Below are 19,061 nucleotides of genomic sequence, written 5' to 3' on the forward strand. Positions count from 1 at the left end.
CTTGAATTTACTTCATCGGCGACTAAGACCCCCGCGTGTGACGTAAGATAACATGTAAATGGCGCTAGCAGCGATGCTACTGCTGCTGTTGTTGTTGTAAATACAGTATTACAAAGTATTGCACATGAATATATTCGCGCGGCAACGGTGGGAGCAACAGATAATGATTATTTAACAACAAGAGCTTAGCCATGAGTGCTTTGTCGTCGTAACGGGAAGGCGTCAACAACAACGCCCCTCTGTTCCGCGTGTGATTAAGGCGATCACGATATCTGTACATATACACGTTCTATGTTATATTATACTAGATTTCCAGACTCTTCTAGCGAAGTTTGTATGTGCGATATTTTCTCCTGCTCATTTCAGCTTACATACGGAACGCAAAAATGGATCGAACCGCTTGCTAAGCTATAATATTACTTCGTCCTAGTGTTGATAAGTTTCGAAGGCGCTTCGTTTGCCTGTAACTGTTAAACGAATAGTAAAGAAGAATTGTCGAATTACCAGCACGATTTGGAGGCGCTGTGGAGTTCAAAGAAAGAACTAGCCGTAAAACTCTATCGTGTTTACCACCTGTAGAAGGATGACAGTTATATATGAAATGTATATAAATGCTTTGGAGTATACTTTCAAACAGTTTACATCACCTGTAGATTAGATCCTGTTTTTAGCGAAAGTAATGCTTAATTTTATCTTTTACATAGAACGGCTATTAGTAGTGGTATTGGATGCGCTTTGTATGATGTATGCCGTCTGTTCGGCATAAAACCTGCTACCAACTTGAAATAACTGCTTTCTAGTAAAACAACAATCTCAAGTATGAATTGATGACCCGTAAGACTGACAAATGCATGACGATGTCCTTATTTCTGTTTTTGTGTCGTTGCATCATAAGTACACGTGCATACGTAATCAGTTGTTGATACACGTATTTAGCCGTAGCGATCCTATTGTAGATCGAGTTATTTTTGCCCTATAAAATATTTGATATTCAGAATTGTGGTAGCCGCCGTATCATAACGCAAGTACGTGTAACCACAGCCAAAATAATGATGTAAACTTCGCTTATCTAAATGGGTTATCGGCTACGGTAGCGGGGAAGCCGAAATCGTTGTGATAGAAAATTACCTTATGCGTAACAGGAGGATTACAAGTAACTTAAGTCACGAGACATTCGTACTGCTTCACACGGGGCCACCTTCGCCTCGACCGCCAATGGTTCCTTTGTAATTGAGAATCTAGACGAACGACGAAGAAGGGCTTCAGCGTTCGCCTCTATCTATCTATCTATCTACCTACCTATCTATCCATCTATCTATACAGCGCTAGGAGAAAAAATAAACAGACTAACATATATATATATATAGCGCACTGTTTTGCGGCATAGTTCTTAGGTTGATCATCAATCGTTCAATCAGCTGTTTTTTTGCTTTGCCAGGTGGGCAACGGCGACACTTTACCTTCAGTCTGACGGACGTCGAGTGAGTGATTTCGATCGATCAGCCAAGCGTCACGATAGTTCTATAGCTCGATATAATCGGCCAGTGCTTAATGCGAGAGATGTCAAAAACGAATACATTTAGGCGGATCTGTTACTGCGACCTGTCGAAATAGATGGGGTAGATGTCTGTAATGCTTTTCTCTTCGCAAGGTATACTAAAAATGGCGAGGGCACTTTAATCCTAGATAAAACTGTTGTTAAGTTAGCTAGAACTTCTGACAGTGATTCAGGTACAATGTCAATACTACATTTTTAAGCTACTGATATAAAACATCCCGAATCGTTGAATAGAAATTCTCCATTTATACCGAGACAAATAGCATTTAATATAAACTGCAAATGTCAAAAGTTGCGCATCCTCCATTATGGCCGATCTCATCAAAATTCAAGTAAATAACAACAATCGTAGCACAGATAAACGCGACTCGTTATTTCGTGTTTACAATAAATAATAATAAATAACGCTCATATTCAGAGATATTTCCGAATAATAACTGAACAGATTTCTTGCGTTGCTCGAACAAGCGAACGGGCATTCGTTTCGTCTCGGATAAGTACTTTCTCCTTGACTCCTTCCTCACTTGATAAGTATCATCACTTGCCATCCAGTGTCAAAATGACACTTTTCCAATCTCTGACCGGTTTCTCTTTCTAATTACGTAAACTCAATTGAGATATTCTAATGACAGATAAGAAAAGAAAAAAAAAAAGAAACGGAATCCTTTTTTCGTTTTTTTGCTGTTGAAATGCTGTTGAATTTGTATTCGGATCGTCAGTCCGTTAGACGCTCACCTTGTCCCTTTTTGTCATCGTCAGCTCTTGACAAAAAAGATTTTCTCGGATGTTTTCAATTGGAGGCATTTAGCGGCCATTGGTCATAAATAACAAGGGAGAAACCGGGGCAGACGCGTGTCATTATGAACCTGGCTGTTTGTCTATGCCCTCTGTCGATGTGTTTGTGAGTGGCCGAGGTAGGGAAAGACGATTGTTTTAATTTGATTTGATTCTTCCGCGGTGTAGCGTAGTGGAGTGTCATAAGATAATAGTAGCAATAACACTATAATAACATTATTAATAACAGTTGTCATGGTCATAATAATAGTGGATTGCAATACTATGAACGACAAATGTTTTGATTTGATTCAGGGAATATTCTCTCAGCTGTTCTTTTCAATATTATCTCATTTACTATTATTATCATCGCCTGGCTAACGCCACACGAACTGGGGAGATCCTTATTTCTACTCCCCTATATATAGATCCCTATGACTATTTCTTGGCATGGCAGTACGCCATTCAGTGACAACAGCGGCGGCAGAGGATCTCGTCGCGTTTGTCTTTTGAGCCCCCCGCTCTGTGGCAGTGGACACGTCGATGGACACCGCCGTGCAAACAGATGCGATGAGGGGATGGAACGTGCGCGTCGCTAGGATTACGGCGCCGCGGTCAATAAAAATACAATGAGATGTTTACGTAAAACAAAATGCGCGTATCTGGCAAGCGAGCGACTATTAACATTATATTAGTGTCGGTAGTTAAATATGGACAGCCGTAGCAACACAATACAGAGGAGAGTGTGTCTATCATTTACGTCACAATTCGTCTGCGATTTGAGGAACAATGCTTCGCGGCAACATCCGTTAGTATCTTCGGTGATCTTGGCAAGCGTAGCACTATCAGTAACCGATCGGGCAAAGTGGCAACTATTCAACGTGCTTTGTTTTTAGGAGTGGAAGATAGTACTCCATACATTAGACTGCGTTATAGCAAGCTGTACATATTATAGATGAATGGAAAGTTATGCAATCACGAGGGTAACACGTAGAGAAAAAGCGAAACAGGTCCAGCATCGATTCAGAACGACGCACGAATGATACTAGCTTCGCGCAGTCGCCACGTTACGAGTAATAATCCAAAGAGCACGGCGAAGCCTCTTAACTATGTTCAACTGTACGTTTAGTAAGTTAGAGAGTTAGTTAGAGAGGTAAGTTAGAACGAATCATACGTTGCAGACCGGCGTCCATGTTTACAATGCGTTACATACAACGTATAACGTATGCCATATCAACAGCGGAACTGAGATATTGCTATATAAAGCGACACGCCACCCCATTTGTGCTACACCCCAGTGTGTTCTCCGGACTAAACATTTAGATAGGATCTATTATGGTAACTAGCAGAGAGTTCACTCGTCCAGCGTATTAATCGGTACGTTCATTGTTATGCCGCTGATCACATTGTCAACATGTTATAAAATAACTATAGAATAGCAAGCGTGCTCGCTTTCTCACAGGTTGGGGGGGGGGGGGTACGTTACACTACTGCATACCTGAATTTCGGTTACCTGTAGTTTATTGTTATTATGGTATAAATAAATTTTTCACTGTTGTTTATAATTAGGGAGGATAAAGATATTGTCATCTATTTGGCTCACGAGGCTACCGGCTAGATAGAACTCTACCCCACAAACTTATTACAATCGTTTTGCACTCTGCTTTTGCTAGCGACAGGGAGAGCTAATCATCTGCCCTTGTAAACAAATGACTAGTTTATGTAATAGTGGCCTTATTATATCCTGGGTGCGTAACTATTGCATTTACTTGCTACAACGACCTGCGATCGTTCACGTGATCCTGGTGAGCCAAATATAGCTGACGTTCCAGCGCCCAGTTTATTTGGTCCCTTATATATGTTGCGTTGTAGAGTATGAGATATGAGAAGTACACATGTTGGTGACTTAGTTTCTTTTTTTCGTACCAATTAACTCGTCTAATCTTGCCGTCCGTTGGACGCACGCACTCTTACCCGCACAAACGTCCTGACCACGTCGTTCTGCATACTGTAACTAGACGGCAATAACAATGACGACGGCAGCAGCAGCAGCAGCAACTATTCAAAGAAGCAGTAATCTGGACAACGAAGACGACGGCTCTTGGCAGCTGCATCCACAAAACGGATAAAGCGCAAACGTTTTACGAAAAGAGCCCCCCTTCGCCGGCCCTGTGCTATTTACAACGATGTTTCCGCAACAATTTTCCAGTAGCAGAGGCAAACAAGTCCCCCACTCAAACAGCTCGCTGCCATTGGACACTTTGTTCCTGCATTGAGGCAAAGTTAAGCGGTCACTTATAGTAGACCTTATATAGGACCAGTCGGACGTCTTTTAGATGGACATATTCTACAACCTATTATCATTAGAGAAACCTCCCTTTCACACCCAATGTATTAGCGAAACAACAGGACGAGGTCCAAAATTCTTGACCCGTTGCGTGTTTTCATTCTTTGCATCAGCTTTGTATATATATATAATGTTACGGAATAACTAATGAGTAACCTTGTTCTTATATATAAGAACGAGGACACTTAGACGAGAACTTGATGTATTCGTACACTGTTGCAGGGAACATTTTATATGAAGGCGGAGAGCGTCATAGCGCTGTTGTCCTACGCATCTTTAAGCAAATATTGGATTTCTAGACGGTTAGCTTGCTCGTCTGCTAAATGAATTATCACACGGGAAAGACAACGAAGAAGTGCCACGTGAGATGTCGGTAAATGAGTGTCGAAGCTGGCTGTCTGCGAATGTATGGTAACGAGTAGATGAGGCAGCAAGCTATAATGTCATTTTTGATGTGTGCGTCGAAATTTTTGGCAATTGAATACGCACAAAAACTAGGCACCGTCTCAAGGACTTCTCATCCTCAACGAGTCTGGACACGCCGAACGTCTCTGGTGGATATGGGGCTGTTAGAAAGATAGAAAACGGGCCTGTTTAGTGTTCTCAACAATGCGACCTTACGCCTTACACTTTCAGACACAATACAGTTATTAAGGCCAAAAAGCGTTTGACGGATGATTAAATAGAGCAAGAATTGCTCTCGTCTTTATTAATCACCAAGGCTGTTAAAAGGAAATGTAGCACGTGTGATAGTTTTAAACACCATCAGAGCCGTTACCTGCAGAATAAAAGGAGACATAAAACGACTAACAGTTCCGCTTAAAAACTAAGAGTAAAAAATTACTACGTCGATAAATTGCAATGGTATTGTATATGTATAACATGTCCATTGAACACCTATTTAACGAGTGATCCCATAACAAGTGGTCCGGTTTGATTGTGGAAGTCATGTAGTGGACATACCTGATGCCCACACTGTGGCTTTTGAATCATCCATGCCGATACTGCACGGGATCGACATACTGATGACACTGTTCCCGCCACACGGACGTAATGGGTCTGGCCAGTATCACGGTATCAAAAAATGTCAGTTGAGCTTTAAATGGGCATTGTCCTTCACTCAGCTGCCTTTTGGGAAAACGTCACAGTCAACTATTACATATACATATATATAACAGTGGTCACACTGCGAGTATAAAGGCAATATCAAACGCAGGTGTCGTCATTTTTGGCTTTAAGCGATGGATCAATTTTATCGTAAAGCAATTACGATAGCTGCGTATATGATAAATGTATATAGCCGTTTTAAGCTAGATAGAAGAAGTGCTGGAATCGAAGCTTTTATGGCGCATGTATGGGGCAGACGCAGTATGAAAACTTGTACTGGCCACGTCAAACTCGAGGTGCTAATGGACACATTTTGATCGACGAAAAGAAAAAGAAGAATCGACGACCAGGATGCTGATGATGATCTATAGTAATAACAGTAATAAGGCAGAAGGACACCTTAATGTGTGTTGGACAGCATCTGCAGTGTAATTTAGCGTATAATATGTGTTCGTGGATGTTCGTGATGGCCCATTCAGTCATCTAATGCAGTGCTGTCTCGTTGCACGACATACTATTTATACTGGGAAGTACAAAAAAAGCTAATACAAGACGTTAGTATTTGTCTCGTCTGAGTAACAGAGGACGGCAAAAGAAACATAGGGCAGTAACGGCAGGGGGCCTATGCCGCTATGCTAGAAGGAAAATTTCGGTCCATGATTCTTTTAGCTATTGTGACCTGACAAGCCGTTGTTGTGTATGAAAAAGGCGTTTTTCAATATTTACGCGCGTTTTAGTGTTTCGTCGAATTATTGGGAAAGCATGGATAGACGGTCTAACGATCGACCATCATTGTTGTAAATTAAATTATGTTGACGATTAACCGATACGCTTTTAATTATTTGTCGATAATCATGTCAGGCCTCAACGGTTTTAATTGTAGAAGGAAAGCCGATCAAGATCAGGAACGACCTGGTCTTTGCCGTAAGCCAAGCAGTTCTTTTTTCACAGCCGGAAGGCTCGCCGTCCGTTTAACTGAGAGCAATACTGGTGATAAAAATAGTTATTATTATAGCGAAGTTTTCTTTATGGTAGATATGCAGATTTGATGAGACCTAGTCAATGAATATTATGTTCAATTGTGATACAGAAGTAACTTATGCGCACCTGTATATATATATATATATATATATAGTAGTTTTTCAAGTGTAAGAGAAGGGGCCGTGTTTCTATAATAAGTCCTAATAGTCATAGTCATCAGGGTTGCAGTAGAAGTAGTAGTACCACCAATACCGATAATAATAAAGATCATAATAATTCATTATCTGAATATTAAATGCGTGTTGCATTGTATATAGGCGTGGTACTGGTTGTATGTGGTGAGCGCCGATAGAGGGGAGGAAGGACACATTTGAATATTATTAAAGCTATTTCTTGTTGTCTCCTTTGCAGCAGCAGCAGCAGCAGCAGCAGCAGCAGCAGCTCCTCCTCCTCTAACAGTTCTGACGGAATTAGCTTTTATGTTTATGGGGTAAAGCTGTTTCGGAAAAGGTAGAGTTTTCTCGATACCGACTTCGGTAGCCAGTGGCCAGATCGTCTTTGACACTTCCGATACGTTTTCTGCCATCATCGCTGTTGCGGTTGGTACTATTTTGGTGCGGCATTCTGTGCACGCCCCCTGGCGGTGCGCAAGCGACGCGACACGACATAACAGCGGAACGCTGAAGAGGCAGATGTTTCGATACAAATCATTGTAACTAGTGTTCTGAAGCACTGCTTTAGAAGCCATTAATTAAGCGGCATGCCATCGTTCGTCACGAGTGGAGATTCACTTTAAAATAATGGAAATGAGTAAAACAGCTTCCTTGTTCATTGTTGGACATCATCAGCGAATTTATAAATAACATTACCCTATCCAGGAATCTCGTTCCGGTGCTGTGTACCGCCCTTGCCGGTTGATAATAACTGTCTTTCTGGATGTTGAGACGGATTATTTCTATTGGGTATTTGGTCAATTTATCCAGTCTGCGTTTGACAATGTAACGACAAAAATTTGACAGACGCAGAGAGCAGCAGCTGTCGCAAGCACGGTGACTTCAACAACTTTAAAGATAAAAAATACAAAAGAAATAATGCTGTACACCGCCTTTTGACGCTTGCTATAAATCGCTTGTGCCATATATAATACGTCTATTCCAAACAATAACAAATAGATAAACAGAAATAAAGAATGATGTTGAAATTTTAGATGTGGCAATAATATAGCTCATTGAAACCTACAAAAGAGCTTGGCGAATCGGCCACAGTAAGTGTCTTTCGCTATGCGTTCACGTAGGCCTATGTGGAATACATAAATTTCCCTATGCGTCTCAATGTAGCCGAAGGTGAGCTAAGCCTTTTGGCCGAGATGACGTCTCCCGTCATAGTTCTACTATATCACCGAAGCGTCCCCGTCGAAGCGTTTTCTTGTAAATTAAAACGGGAAATAGTTGCGGAAGGATTTGCCGTCCTGTTGGGATTGTAAAAGCAAAGTAAAGTGACCTGACCAGTTAAGCCATCATTAATAATGATAATCAAGCCTTTGGAATATCGCCGGTGCGGTCACCAAAAAGTCATCAGGGAAGAATTATAATAATATGAATAAGTGTCAAAAACAAAAACGAATATAAAAAGCTATCCAAACAAAATAAAGCATTACCAGATATATATATATATATATATATATATATATATATATATATATAATCATCAATGATATAAAGAAACGGTCGTGTGTTGCCAATACAGGTGCTTCCATGCGCATGAGGTACTGTTATAGCATCGAACGAAATTCCCACAGACTCAAACTGGTAGTTTCTTTCGACAAAATTTATTTAACCGCCTACCATAGTAAATAGCATATACTTCATTTATATAAGAACGTGACAAATTATGTGAGCCATCTTAGAATGCCCCGCCTCTCAGTATGACATCGTGCTCAAAAGATCCAAATGTGAAGCTTCAACAAAGAAGAATCTATTATGAACTATTATGCTGTTTCAACTTATCCGTCCGCTTCCACAGTCGGACTTGTTACGCATTACCCAGATGAATGTGCGAATCATAGATGATTCGCCACTGAGAGGGGGCCAGAGTTACTCTAGGTTTTCTTATTGTCTGACCGCTCCTGAATGCGGGCAAATACTCCCTGTTCCAATTCAGTATTCAACCGTTTGCCGAGGTAGCCATCGACGCCATCATTTATTTTAGCGTGCCCGATTCTACACAAATGACAACATAGGACATAAGCTGCGACGTAGGGCATAAGCTGTATTGGCAGCAAAGGCTGTTACAAGAAAGGAAACACCCGTTGAACTATTATCGACACTGTTACAAGTCAGTAGCGTCTATCCTTGCAGGCAGGTCGGCTAAGGAAGGCTAAATAATCATATGTTTAGGGAGGAAACTTAACGAAGGATACAGTCAGGGAGCGCAGCAGAGGTCGAAGGGAAAAATATTCCCAATATAGACTTGACAAAACATCGCTAGTTAAGAGGGACAAAATGGAAGAAAAGAGACGAAACAGTAATTTCCGGATCCCTGCGCCCCTTTTACGTGAGCGGACGATTCACCGTTGATATCTCGGCTGTCAGCGACGATGTTAGCGCAGGAGAAGCACATATATATGCATGTATATGTGGAACTATATATATGTATACACTACCTGGAGCGCTCTGTGCGTAGACATTTAAGAATCAGTAAAATGTACGAAGAGAATATTCGTGAAGGCTGTTTGTTTGACGAAAGTACCCAGCTTTTTACGGACAGCTATTTGCTCAAAAGTTAACGTGGTCTCTTGGTTTACTTGGCAAGACCTCACAGTAATAATCAGCTGGACATGACGTTAGTGAATAATCAGTAAGCTCGCGGACTGCAAATCGTACAAGCCTGCCTTACGGCATACGTGAACAACGTTGGGCCGCTAGTGATGGTGGTAACCCGTTACTCACAACGATTCCTAAACCCGAGTAGGCGTCTGCAGCGAGACGCCTGTCGTTCTGCACGACAACAAGGAGAAGTCACCTGGCATTTTTTTGTAGTGGGTTAACTAATAATCGGTTTGGGCTCTCCGCTACTCGAATTGCGCATATGGTGAACAGTCTCATTCTCTAATCGACTGCCAGTCCCTCAGGGTCACTGGCGCGTGCACAGATTCTGAAATGCCTTTGCATATTGTACGCTCTTATAGTGTATGTACTATTTATACGCTTGATGAGTGTATTACAACGGCCATTGGACGACTGCCAATTTATGCTGCCTCGCCTTATTCGAGTGAATAAATTTTCAAGACTTTTTAGAGGGAAAAAGCTTTGCTAGGTGTGTAGACAAGAAGACATTGTCGGAGAGAGCACCAGCTGCTAAGAGCCGTCTATTTCTCTAGATAGCCGTCGAAACTGATGTGGACATGTACGTATACGCTTAGTCATCTATACGCGATTAGACCGCAAAGAGAAAGACCTCTCGAATGACCTTTTGTCCTAACGAAAACATAAAGAATTAGGAGGTCTCTTGCAGCCATTATATTTCAGCTCAGCATTATAACAGTCGTAATCTCCGATATAATGTATAGGTACATACGAAACACTAGATACAGGTCGAGAATATTAAATCAAACAGTTTTTCTAGCGTTGAAAACGATGAACCGGCTCGAGGAGGAAATAACCAAAGAACAACTTTTACGTTTGGGTCATTTTAATAGTCGATGTGTAAATCTGGGCGGCGCTTCCAGGCAAATGTAAACCTAATACATTTATTCGTGTATTTTCGCTCGACTTTTATGCCGAAGGACATTTTTGCACCTGGCACCAAGAACAGGTGTACGTGTGTACATCTTCCTAATAATATTAGTCTTGTTTAAACACTTGCGAAGCGTGTTGCTTCGTAATTCGACTATATATTTAAGAAAAAGTTCTCTAGTTCGGCGGAACATCGTTGTCTACAATTGTGGGATATTTACAAAAGTGAGAACAACTTATGGCTCTGGGCAGCCATTCGTAGATTTGTAACAAATATGAGCGTTAATACGATTCCAATAAATATCACACTGTTTACACTAACTATATGAATATGTTCTTAGTGACACTAGACGTGGCAAGAAAAACGTAAAATTAAATTAGAGTATATTATATTAAGCTACGTTTGCGTCGCTAGCCTTTTCCAAATGCCTGCTAGGAATTCATGAGCGAACAAATGCCCCCCCAGTCCAACCGCAAGGGCAGCTGCTTTTTGGTTGTCACTCTTTCTATGATGTCTAGATATTTACAAATTGTCAGCTAAAGAATAACAATCAAACTTAATTGAACCGTACTAAAAAGCTTTGTGTCACCCTTTTGTTCTTTTTCAATAGCGCTCAAATCGCTAGAAGGTGCGGAACTTCGTACATTCACAGGGTTGATGATCCACTAGAAATTTTGAGAGATTTTTAAAATTAAGTTCAACTAACAAAAGTCGCTGAGACGAGTCAGCCAAAGGCCATTTCGCTACGAGTCTGTTGCCCACTTCATTTCTTGAGCATGCCGCCCTACATACATACATACAATGCAATCGTACAATATGTATTCCTATAGAATGTCGTCTAAGCAGTTTAATGACCCAACATAGAAAACGCATTGGAAAATAAACGCGAAGCACAAGAAGCTATGAATCTTGGTGCGTGTTCAGGAACACGAAACTATAATTAAATTATACTTCAATAAATGTATTTGAAGCCTTATCATGTTAACGGCTACGCATCTTTATGCTGCAGCCTAATACGTTAACTCAACCCGATTTAAAGCCATCAGCTGTTTAATGAACTTGAGGGAAACAGAAATTTTAGGAAACAAAACCATATGTGAGTAAACTCAATCAAAGCTATCTCTATCGATCGTTTCCTTGTGCGATCCATATAGCTAAATCCGTCTTAGCTCTACTAGATTTAACCAAGAAGCGCGTAAACGTTATCTGGTTGCTTATCTTTCTTTTTCCAGAGCGCTGTTTCAACGGTCTCTATAGATCCATTCTACGTACGCCTATGTAGGGTAGAGCTATGTTCATCTGTATGCCGATGATGCTGCAATATGTATACTACCCAAGGGCAATTGCTGAAGTGGCAAGTGAGTGCTTTCAAGGACACGTCTAAACAGATCGCCTGTTTAACCAGCCGGAGCCCAAGTGAATCGATCCATATAGCCAGTTGGTACCTGGGCTTCACTTCCTCCACCAATGAATCTAATACCGTTGGCGAACACTCGATTGCTCGGAGCGCTTTGAAGTGAACTGAGATGTGGTCTCAATTAACGTAATGATGACAAACTTCTACTATGAATAGGACAAATTTGACGTTTGAATGAGACCGTTACCGTCGGCAGGTTTATCGTGATAGACATGGCCGACACGAGAGTGTTTGCGTGTACGAGCATTTCGTTCAAATAAAACCTTATATCGATCCGTATTTAAACGAAAGCGGGCAATGCACAGGCTTGTAGCACTCTTTTGGCCGACTGTAATCTAGCTAAAAGGACTTGAAGCTGTTATACTCGGACTTTACTTTTGTAAACTTCTCGTTTGGAATTCTCTCAAGTGAGAGATATCAATAAGGAGCCTGCATAAACATTACTAAAATTCTGCCGATTATCGGGTAATTTTTTCAGTTGTCAATCGTTCATCGTGCAATAAGTGCGTCCTAATTTCACTAGATTACTGCGAACAAAAACGGGTGAATTATGTTTGTGGCCTTTCTAATTGATTTGTTTCAACGGTGTATAGAAGGTCCACTTGATTAGTTTTTCCCTCACGGCAGCGCTTCAAAAGCCGACGTAACATCAAGGAAGTAGAGTCCCAGCAATAATAAGTCTACTGCAGTAGGATTCCTATATAAATATATATCATCTATATGTTTGTGTGTTTGAGCTTCTTTTCGCAGGCTTATGTAATAGAGCTAGTTAGATACCGCATGATCGTGGGAATTTTCCACGAGGGTCAGTCGCAGTGACCATCTGACGAACGTTACCGCCTCAGTTGGTGTTTTTCAGAAGCGACGCAAGTCAGACAAAGCCACCGATCAAGCAATGGCGTCTCAGGTATTGCAGTGCGTATATATATATATATATATATATATAGCAAAGACATGAAGCTTCAGCCGGTAACCGAGTTATTCATTCCCTCGGAAACTTTGCGAGCGCGCTCAATAGTAAACTGAGCAGACTGTAGGTGTTAGGTGGATAAGTATGACGATGTAAGATAGAGTGTTGGACATAGTGAAGAAGTTCATCTTCCATGTCGGATAGGTCGGGAAGTCTGGTTGGCAGGTCCAAAAAGAGCGGACATTTATCTACACTCGTTTGACGTCGGTTAATTCTTAATGCGATGTTCATTTTATACTTACACTCCGTGAAACAGTATATTATGTAATATATAAATAATACACGGAGAGTAAAACACGAGATGAAGTGATTTCATTGTTACCTAACTGCAATACATCTTAGTTAGTAGTTATTAAGTTTCCTTTTTATAAGTTAATATTAAAATCTGTTGCTTTTTGACATAAATGAAGCCGTGGATTACAGTACTGTTCTAATGGCGTAACATTTATTAACTATCGGAATTTTCATATTATTATTAGTATCATCATAGAATTACCTACAGAAGCTATCTAAAGTATTTGAACAAAACGGATTATTAGGTAAGGAACAAATGATTTGGTAAGTATAGGAAAATCCACATCGGAATAGCGCGGAAATTAATCCGACGGTATGTTTTTAGCTCATCCCGAACTCAAGTTCAAGTTCATCCGCAGAAAACACCTTACAGAGGTAAAAACAACACGATTGCTCACAGGTTACGAAAAAAAAAAACTGTCAAAACGGCGTTTCAATAATGAGCTAACCTATAATATAATTTTTTTTATAGCAAGGGACTAACTTTTACGATATATCCATAGCTTAGCTTATGCAAATAGATGTGGCTGTAGGTTTGTTAGTAGATATTTAGGTTGTCTAATATTTGGACGAGACACTGGCCCCTCATGTTACTGCATGGATTTGCGTAATTTTTCTTCGAGACCAAATTGGAACTTTGGTGCGCTAAAATTGCTCGATTATTAAATCATCGTTTGGTAGCAGATTGCATTCATAGTCAGCCCCGACCCTATTTCATGCTACTAGATTAACTAACTACCCTGCACGATTGCATGATCATGCTACGCTCAGAGTTTCTCTGAAGCTTGCAGCTGTTTTATGTATTCTATAGTTCATTGAATTAGTAGCAATTTAGCGTGACGAACTTGAAAAGTTAAATGGGTTTCATATCTTCAATGTACTTACAGTAACTAACTATGGAGGGCGCCATATTGTTCGGACTTGGTAATGCTGCTACTTTCGGCTGCAGTTCCTTGAGTGTCCCGTCCTCGCCGACCGGTTTGTTTTATCCCACGTGATCAGACCAAGATGCACGCACTTTGAGATATTATGGCGATATAAACTAATGTCACGTTGAAACTTCTTGTGCCTACAGCTTAGCATTTAGAGCAGCAACCATGCGTTTAGCACGAACGCCACGAAAAAACGTGCCGCGATTGACTGTCGTCTCCTCGCGCGTCCTCGCGCTTCCGTTATTGGCTCTGTCCCTCCCGCAGGAAAAGGTAGCTTCAACTATCAGCGCAGTGCAAAGTTAACTCAGCTTCTGCAGTCGATCATGAATGAAGGCGAGCTGCCTGTCTTCTTGCATTTGTGATCGTGAACGATACTAAGGGTATTAATTACTACTCGCGACGAGACAACAGTTGACGCAACGACAACGACGTGACAAACACACCCTAGAACTGGATACCAGAAACGGCTCCCACATCAATTACACCATGGCACAATTGGTGAAAATTTTTCTCCTTGCGGAAAACTACTTATGCGCATTTACGGGCTAGGTTAAGGCTAGGAGCACTGTCTTGCTGGCTGTGTCACGTGTTTCTGTTACAGCGGCAAGGAGCGTTTTCTGCACCGGCGTTGACACTTCTGTCGGCTGTTAGTTGCGATCGCGCCGGGTTGGGCGCTCCATGCGGTATTGTTGACTGGCCGCAGAAAGGGGAGCTACGCTATTCCTTCCCCCTTTCTGTTTTCACTCTCACAGTTCGGGATCGACGCCACGCGCGACTCAATACGCAGCGGCGTTAAGCGGTCAGCGTTAGCCCGTATCGGGTTTGTTTTTGTTAGCGCGTACCCAGATGTGAGTGGCATGCCGATGCTGATCTATAAAATTATGCGCTTGACGTTTTTCCGTCTAATGAATTTGCCTTAGTCTGATTAATGACAAATGCTACGGTGCCGACGGAGAACAAAAATTGGCGTCAGCAACAGAATTGATGTTGATTCAAGAATCATTAACCAGCTTCCTTAGGTCGTGTGAAATACATTGAATTAGCATATTGTACGTCATGGCTGTTGACATCTACGCGCTATAATCTGATCTGTTCCCATAGGTTTTTTGAGCCCAGTCGAACTGATAGTCTCGCACTGTGTTCAAGATTATCTTATTGGATTATAGCGAATATATGCGTGTTTATGTTTTAACGCTGAGATAGGCATCGGCTTCATACGAATCTAATGCTTGTTAGTGCAACAGTCATGACTAACTACCTGCGGGTTCAAACGGACCTGTTCAACTTAACAAAGTTCCTACCGAGTAGAATAGCGGATCAATTGTCGCATTGTTGCTAGCTGTAAGGACGTGTACGTTCACAAAGGGCTGACTAAATACATTTGTACAGCTTCTATAATAATAAAGCGATACATAGCATTCAAGTGATACGTCACGGGATATTCACTTTGTGGGCTCGGACAGCCGTTCTCGACGGTATGGGGCCTGCGTGATTTCGAACTCAGGCCGTTATCCGAAACAAGTTCACGTCGTTATTTGCGAAGCTCACTCGTTGGCCAACCCGTGATCAAACCGCTGAAGACTAGACCGATATTCGTAGAACGAACATGCCGAATTTCTAACACTTCATATAATACCTGAACCGACCATTTGAGCGTCTACAAGAGGTAAGCGAAATGTTGAATCTTTTTTTCTTCTTTTTTTTTTTTGCCAGATAGCATTCAATACGCTGGACTGGACTCCAATGTATTAAGCCAATTCTGCGTGTGAATTTAACATGATCAGATCACGAAACAATGCGCCTTCGGAGATAACAACTAAGCTACCTTTAATACAGGTTACCCAAATATTAATGCAATCCGCCTTATCAAACCTATGTTTGGCTTCATTCCATATATCGCGGAATCCCGTTATCAATATTCATCGTCCTGTTATTTAGTCGAATTGTCCTATTCTAAGAATTGAACATACAGCAGAACGCGAAAAAATTTACTAGATTTTTTCGCATTTCTGGTGTATGAGTCATCCCGGCTTCACCGTGTTGCAGGCCATTCGCACAGGGCGACAGACTGTGTCCTTTCGGTGCGTAAGGTATGTTGATTGAAATGCTACAAAAGCATTTGCGAGCCGGATAATGAAGTTGCGATCGGCCAGACCTGAGCCACTCAATACAATGCCATGTAAGCGCTAACAAAAATTGCATTGAAGTAAAGCGTACAAACATATTTATGTTCCTTGATGAGGCTTGGTGTAACGCCCAGGAAGATTCGTTCTTGGCCATCCTTCCTATCCTTTATGATAATATTTACACATTTTATTCATGAATAATAAATAAAGACAAAAGCAAGAATCGTTACTTTGCCCTTAGAGTTCTCACTAATAGCTAACTTATTTTGTACCGTTATTATACCCTAAAACAGACGTAAATGTTCACAACGAAACAAATGTTATAGGGGTCAACGTCTTGGAACCTATCGTGAATCTGATCGCGATAGCAATTCATTTGGAAATGTTTAAATTCATCTGCTATAGACTGAACGGATCCTAAGTTAGGGCCTGTACACAGTGAAAACTTATCGTATAACTTTGCGCATTTATTTTACTGGGACACAGTTGTGGCAAATATAGGCCAAGTTATGATCTCTTTTCGGAGTTGAACGATTGGCTTCCGTTATCAACATGACATAGTCAAGCTTCACAAGATGATGACGCGTATTAGTTAATCTACTGTCGATGCCGGCAACGATTTCCACTAGCGGTTCTTCTAGCTACGAAGATCGTTGCGCACACGTTGTTAGGCAGCCAGCATTAATTGATTTTCTCATATTGGCAGTCTTATAGCGAAAATCAAGTAGCAGCCGATAAGGATGTATGTGCATAGAAGCAGTTTTTTTTTGTTCGCTAAAGACTAAAAACCAATGTTTTTTTCCTTATTGTCTTTTAAGGGCGTATTTAATTCTGTACATGCTAGCGTCTTGGAGGCAGATGACAATTTCCATTTTGATAAGACTCGATTTTTTGGTCTAACGTTGGACAAAAGATATACAGAAATTCATAAACGATTGATAATTTGCGTGAATAAAAAAGTTATTAGCGGATGGGGTGCACCCGTCTAGAAAACCAAGTACGTGCAGAGAATCGCCGAAAGCATCGAGTGTCCTACTGTGTTTTACCAGCCTCGTTTCGTCCAACGGTCAACTGGGAGAATGAAAGAATTCGGATGCCATCGTATTGTGCATCTACACAGTCGTCACAGAGACGCCTCCACTCACAGATGCTAACACGGACCTATTCGAATATATACGCCGCGTACGTAGCAATAGAAGCTGCCTTTGTTGTGTTCGTAAACGGAAAACGCCGAGGAAGACGGACGCGAAGATCGATTGATCGGGCACCGGGGGGTCACGAACGATTCACCGTTGATCAGGAGCCGTCCACATTCAACATGGACGGTTGACTCGGCTAGCTGCGCACCGAAGGGACGCAACTGCTTAAGCTGGCCCTGGCTATTTCGCAAAACATGTCATTTCTGGTGATGGTACGAGCATTGTATAATAAGTAACACAAATAAGGGTACCTAAATAACTGCTGGATGAATATAATGCAAGGGTTTTGCAGCATGTTTGGAATATGGAACTTAATCAGTGGATATCGAAAATATAGCAAAGTAAAAACCGCCTTCGCATGTTCCCTGACTGGAAAGATGTCAGTTATTTAAGGGATGTCTTCACGAGGATATGCTTTCAACCGTAATGTATTTTGATATAATACATAGTCGCTAAATAATAGGGACACCTAATGTAATTGTTGTGTTAGTCTTTTATTTTTATATACTATACATATTAAAGGTGAGTGTATGGCTAGGTTTTGTATAATTTGCAATTATTAAATAATAAACATTACATTTTATTGAAGCACCTGTTGAAACCGACACGGGACACATTTGTTCAAATGTATCATACCCACTCCGTCAGTAGGTCTGAGTATTGGTAGGATAGTAGGCAATGTTAGTTATCAACACGTGGGCTTGTCTGAGCCCGCGAGTAGTAAGTACTTCGAAACAATGACCAAGGCACTAAATCGAATCAATAGGAATCTGCGATCAATTTCAGTTTGTTTTTAAAGTTCTGCTTCGTCCTGTCCCGTCGTTTCGATAGAGTCAAAGGGCTGGCCTACAGTATCTCTTTATAGATAACGATATGCTACAACGTCCAGTTGCAGATGATGCCTTCTACACACAAGCCTACCCGCTTGGGTTCGTATATATATATAGGGGAGAGACGTATAATGCAATGCAGGCCATGTAGGCGATTGAAGCCGAATCACCTGCTGTCATCTACGTCACTAGACATGCGTCAGGACGCGCACAGGCCAGCAGACGTATATGGTGCTGCCTACTGTTGACGTTGAGATGTGAAAACGTTCAATGTCAACCACATTAGCTAGCAGTAACAGTGTGTAGAGTGGCATTTCTACTAGATAAAGCCGAAGAACAGACATAAACCCGTCCTAATTTATGACTCTTTTAGCTTAAATATTATAAGCCGCGGATTAGCAATACGCAGACAGTCAACCAGTAGTTGGAAATTGTTTCGCTATTATTTGCCACGTTGAGCTTGCGTAGAGTTTGAAAGTACAGAGCAGGTTTCATAATCATTTATTTCTAGGAAGTTTTACAAATGCGCTCGCGGTAACGCGTAAATGACACTGTATTAATTAGTCCGTAGAAGCTCGTCGTTTATATTATTTAATATTTGTGTTAATATAAACGACTGAATAAAATGAAGAAGAGGGAAACCACCGGTGATCGTTTTTTGCACGTTTCGTAAGACTTTTCAGGCAAGCTTTGCTAAAATGTATAGTTGTTACCTGAAGTTCATTTTAATAGAAGCTATTTCGCCGTCTGGTCCTAGGACATACGAAAAAATCTTACAGAAATTATATTCG

General features: G+C 41.2%; 2 protein-coding genes across 4 annotated transcripts in view; one reads left to right on the forward strand and one right to left on the reverse strand.

The window, feature by feature from the left end:
* The window catches only part of LOC111246603 (actin-binding Rho-activating protein-like), a 51,582-nt gene that overhangs the window by 26,450 nt on the left and 6,071 nt on the right, over positions 1 to 19,061 (reverse strand). The window contains exon 1 of one of the 3 annotated variants that reach the window (XM_022796466.2): positions 14,069 to 14,748. The exons of the other annotated variants lie outside the window; for them this stretch is intronic. Within the exon in view, the coding sequence (XP_022652201.1) occupies positions 14,069 to 14,093 (25 nt within the window). The 5' untranslated portion in view covers positions 14,094 to 14,748. Of the gene's footprint in view, positions 1 to 14,068; positions 14,749 to 19,061 lie in introns of those variants that run through there. 3 annotated transcript variants of the gene reach the window in all.
* The window catches only part of LOC111246602 (protein O-mannosyl-transferase TMTC3-like), a 47,783-nt gene continuing 43,591 nt past the window's right edge, over positions 14,870 to 19,061 (forward strand). Inside the window, exon 1 of the mRNA XM_086982684.1 lies at positions 14,870 to 15,781. The gene's annotated coding sequence lies outside the window, so the exon portion shown is untranslated. The remainder of the gene's footprint in view (positions 15,782 to 19,061) is intronic.

This window comes from Varroa destructor, unplaced genomic scaffold (assembly GCF_002443255.2).
Source record: "Varroa destructor unplaced genomic scaffold, Vdes_3.0 BEIS01000003.1, whole genome shotgun sequence".
Classification (NCBI taxonomy): Eukaryota; Metazoa; Arthropoda; class Arachnida; order Mesostigmata; family Varroidae; genus Varroa; species Varroa destructor.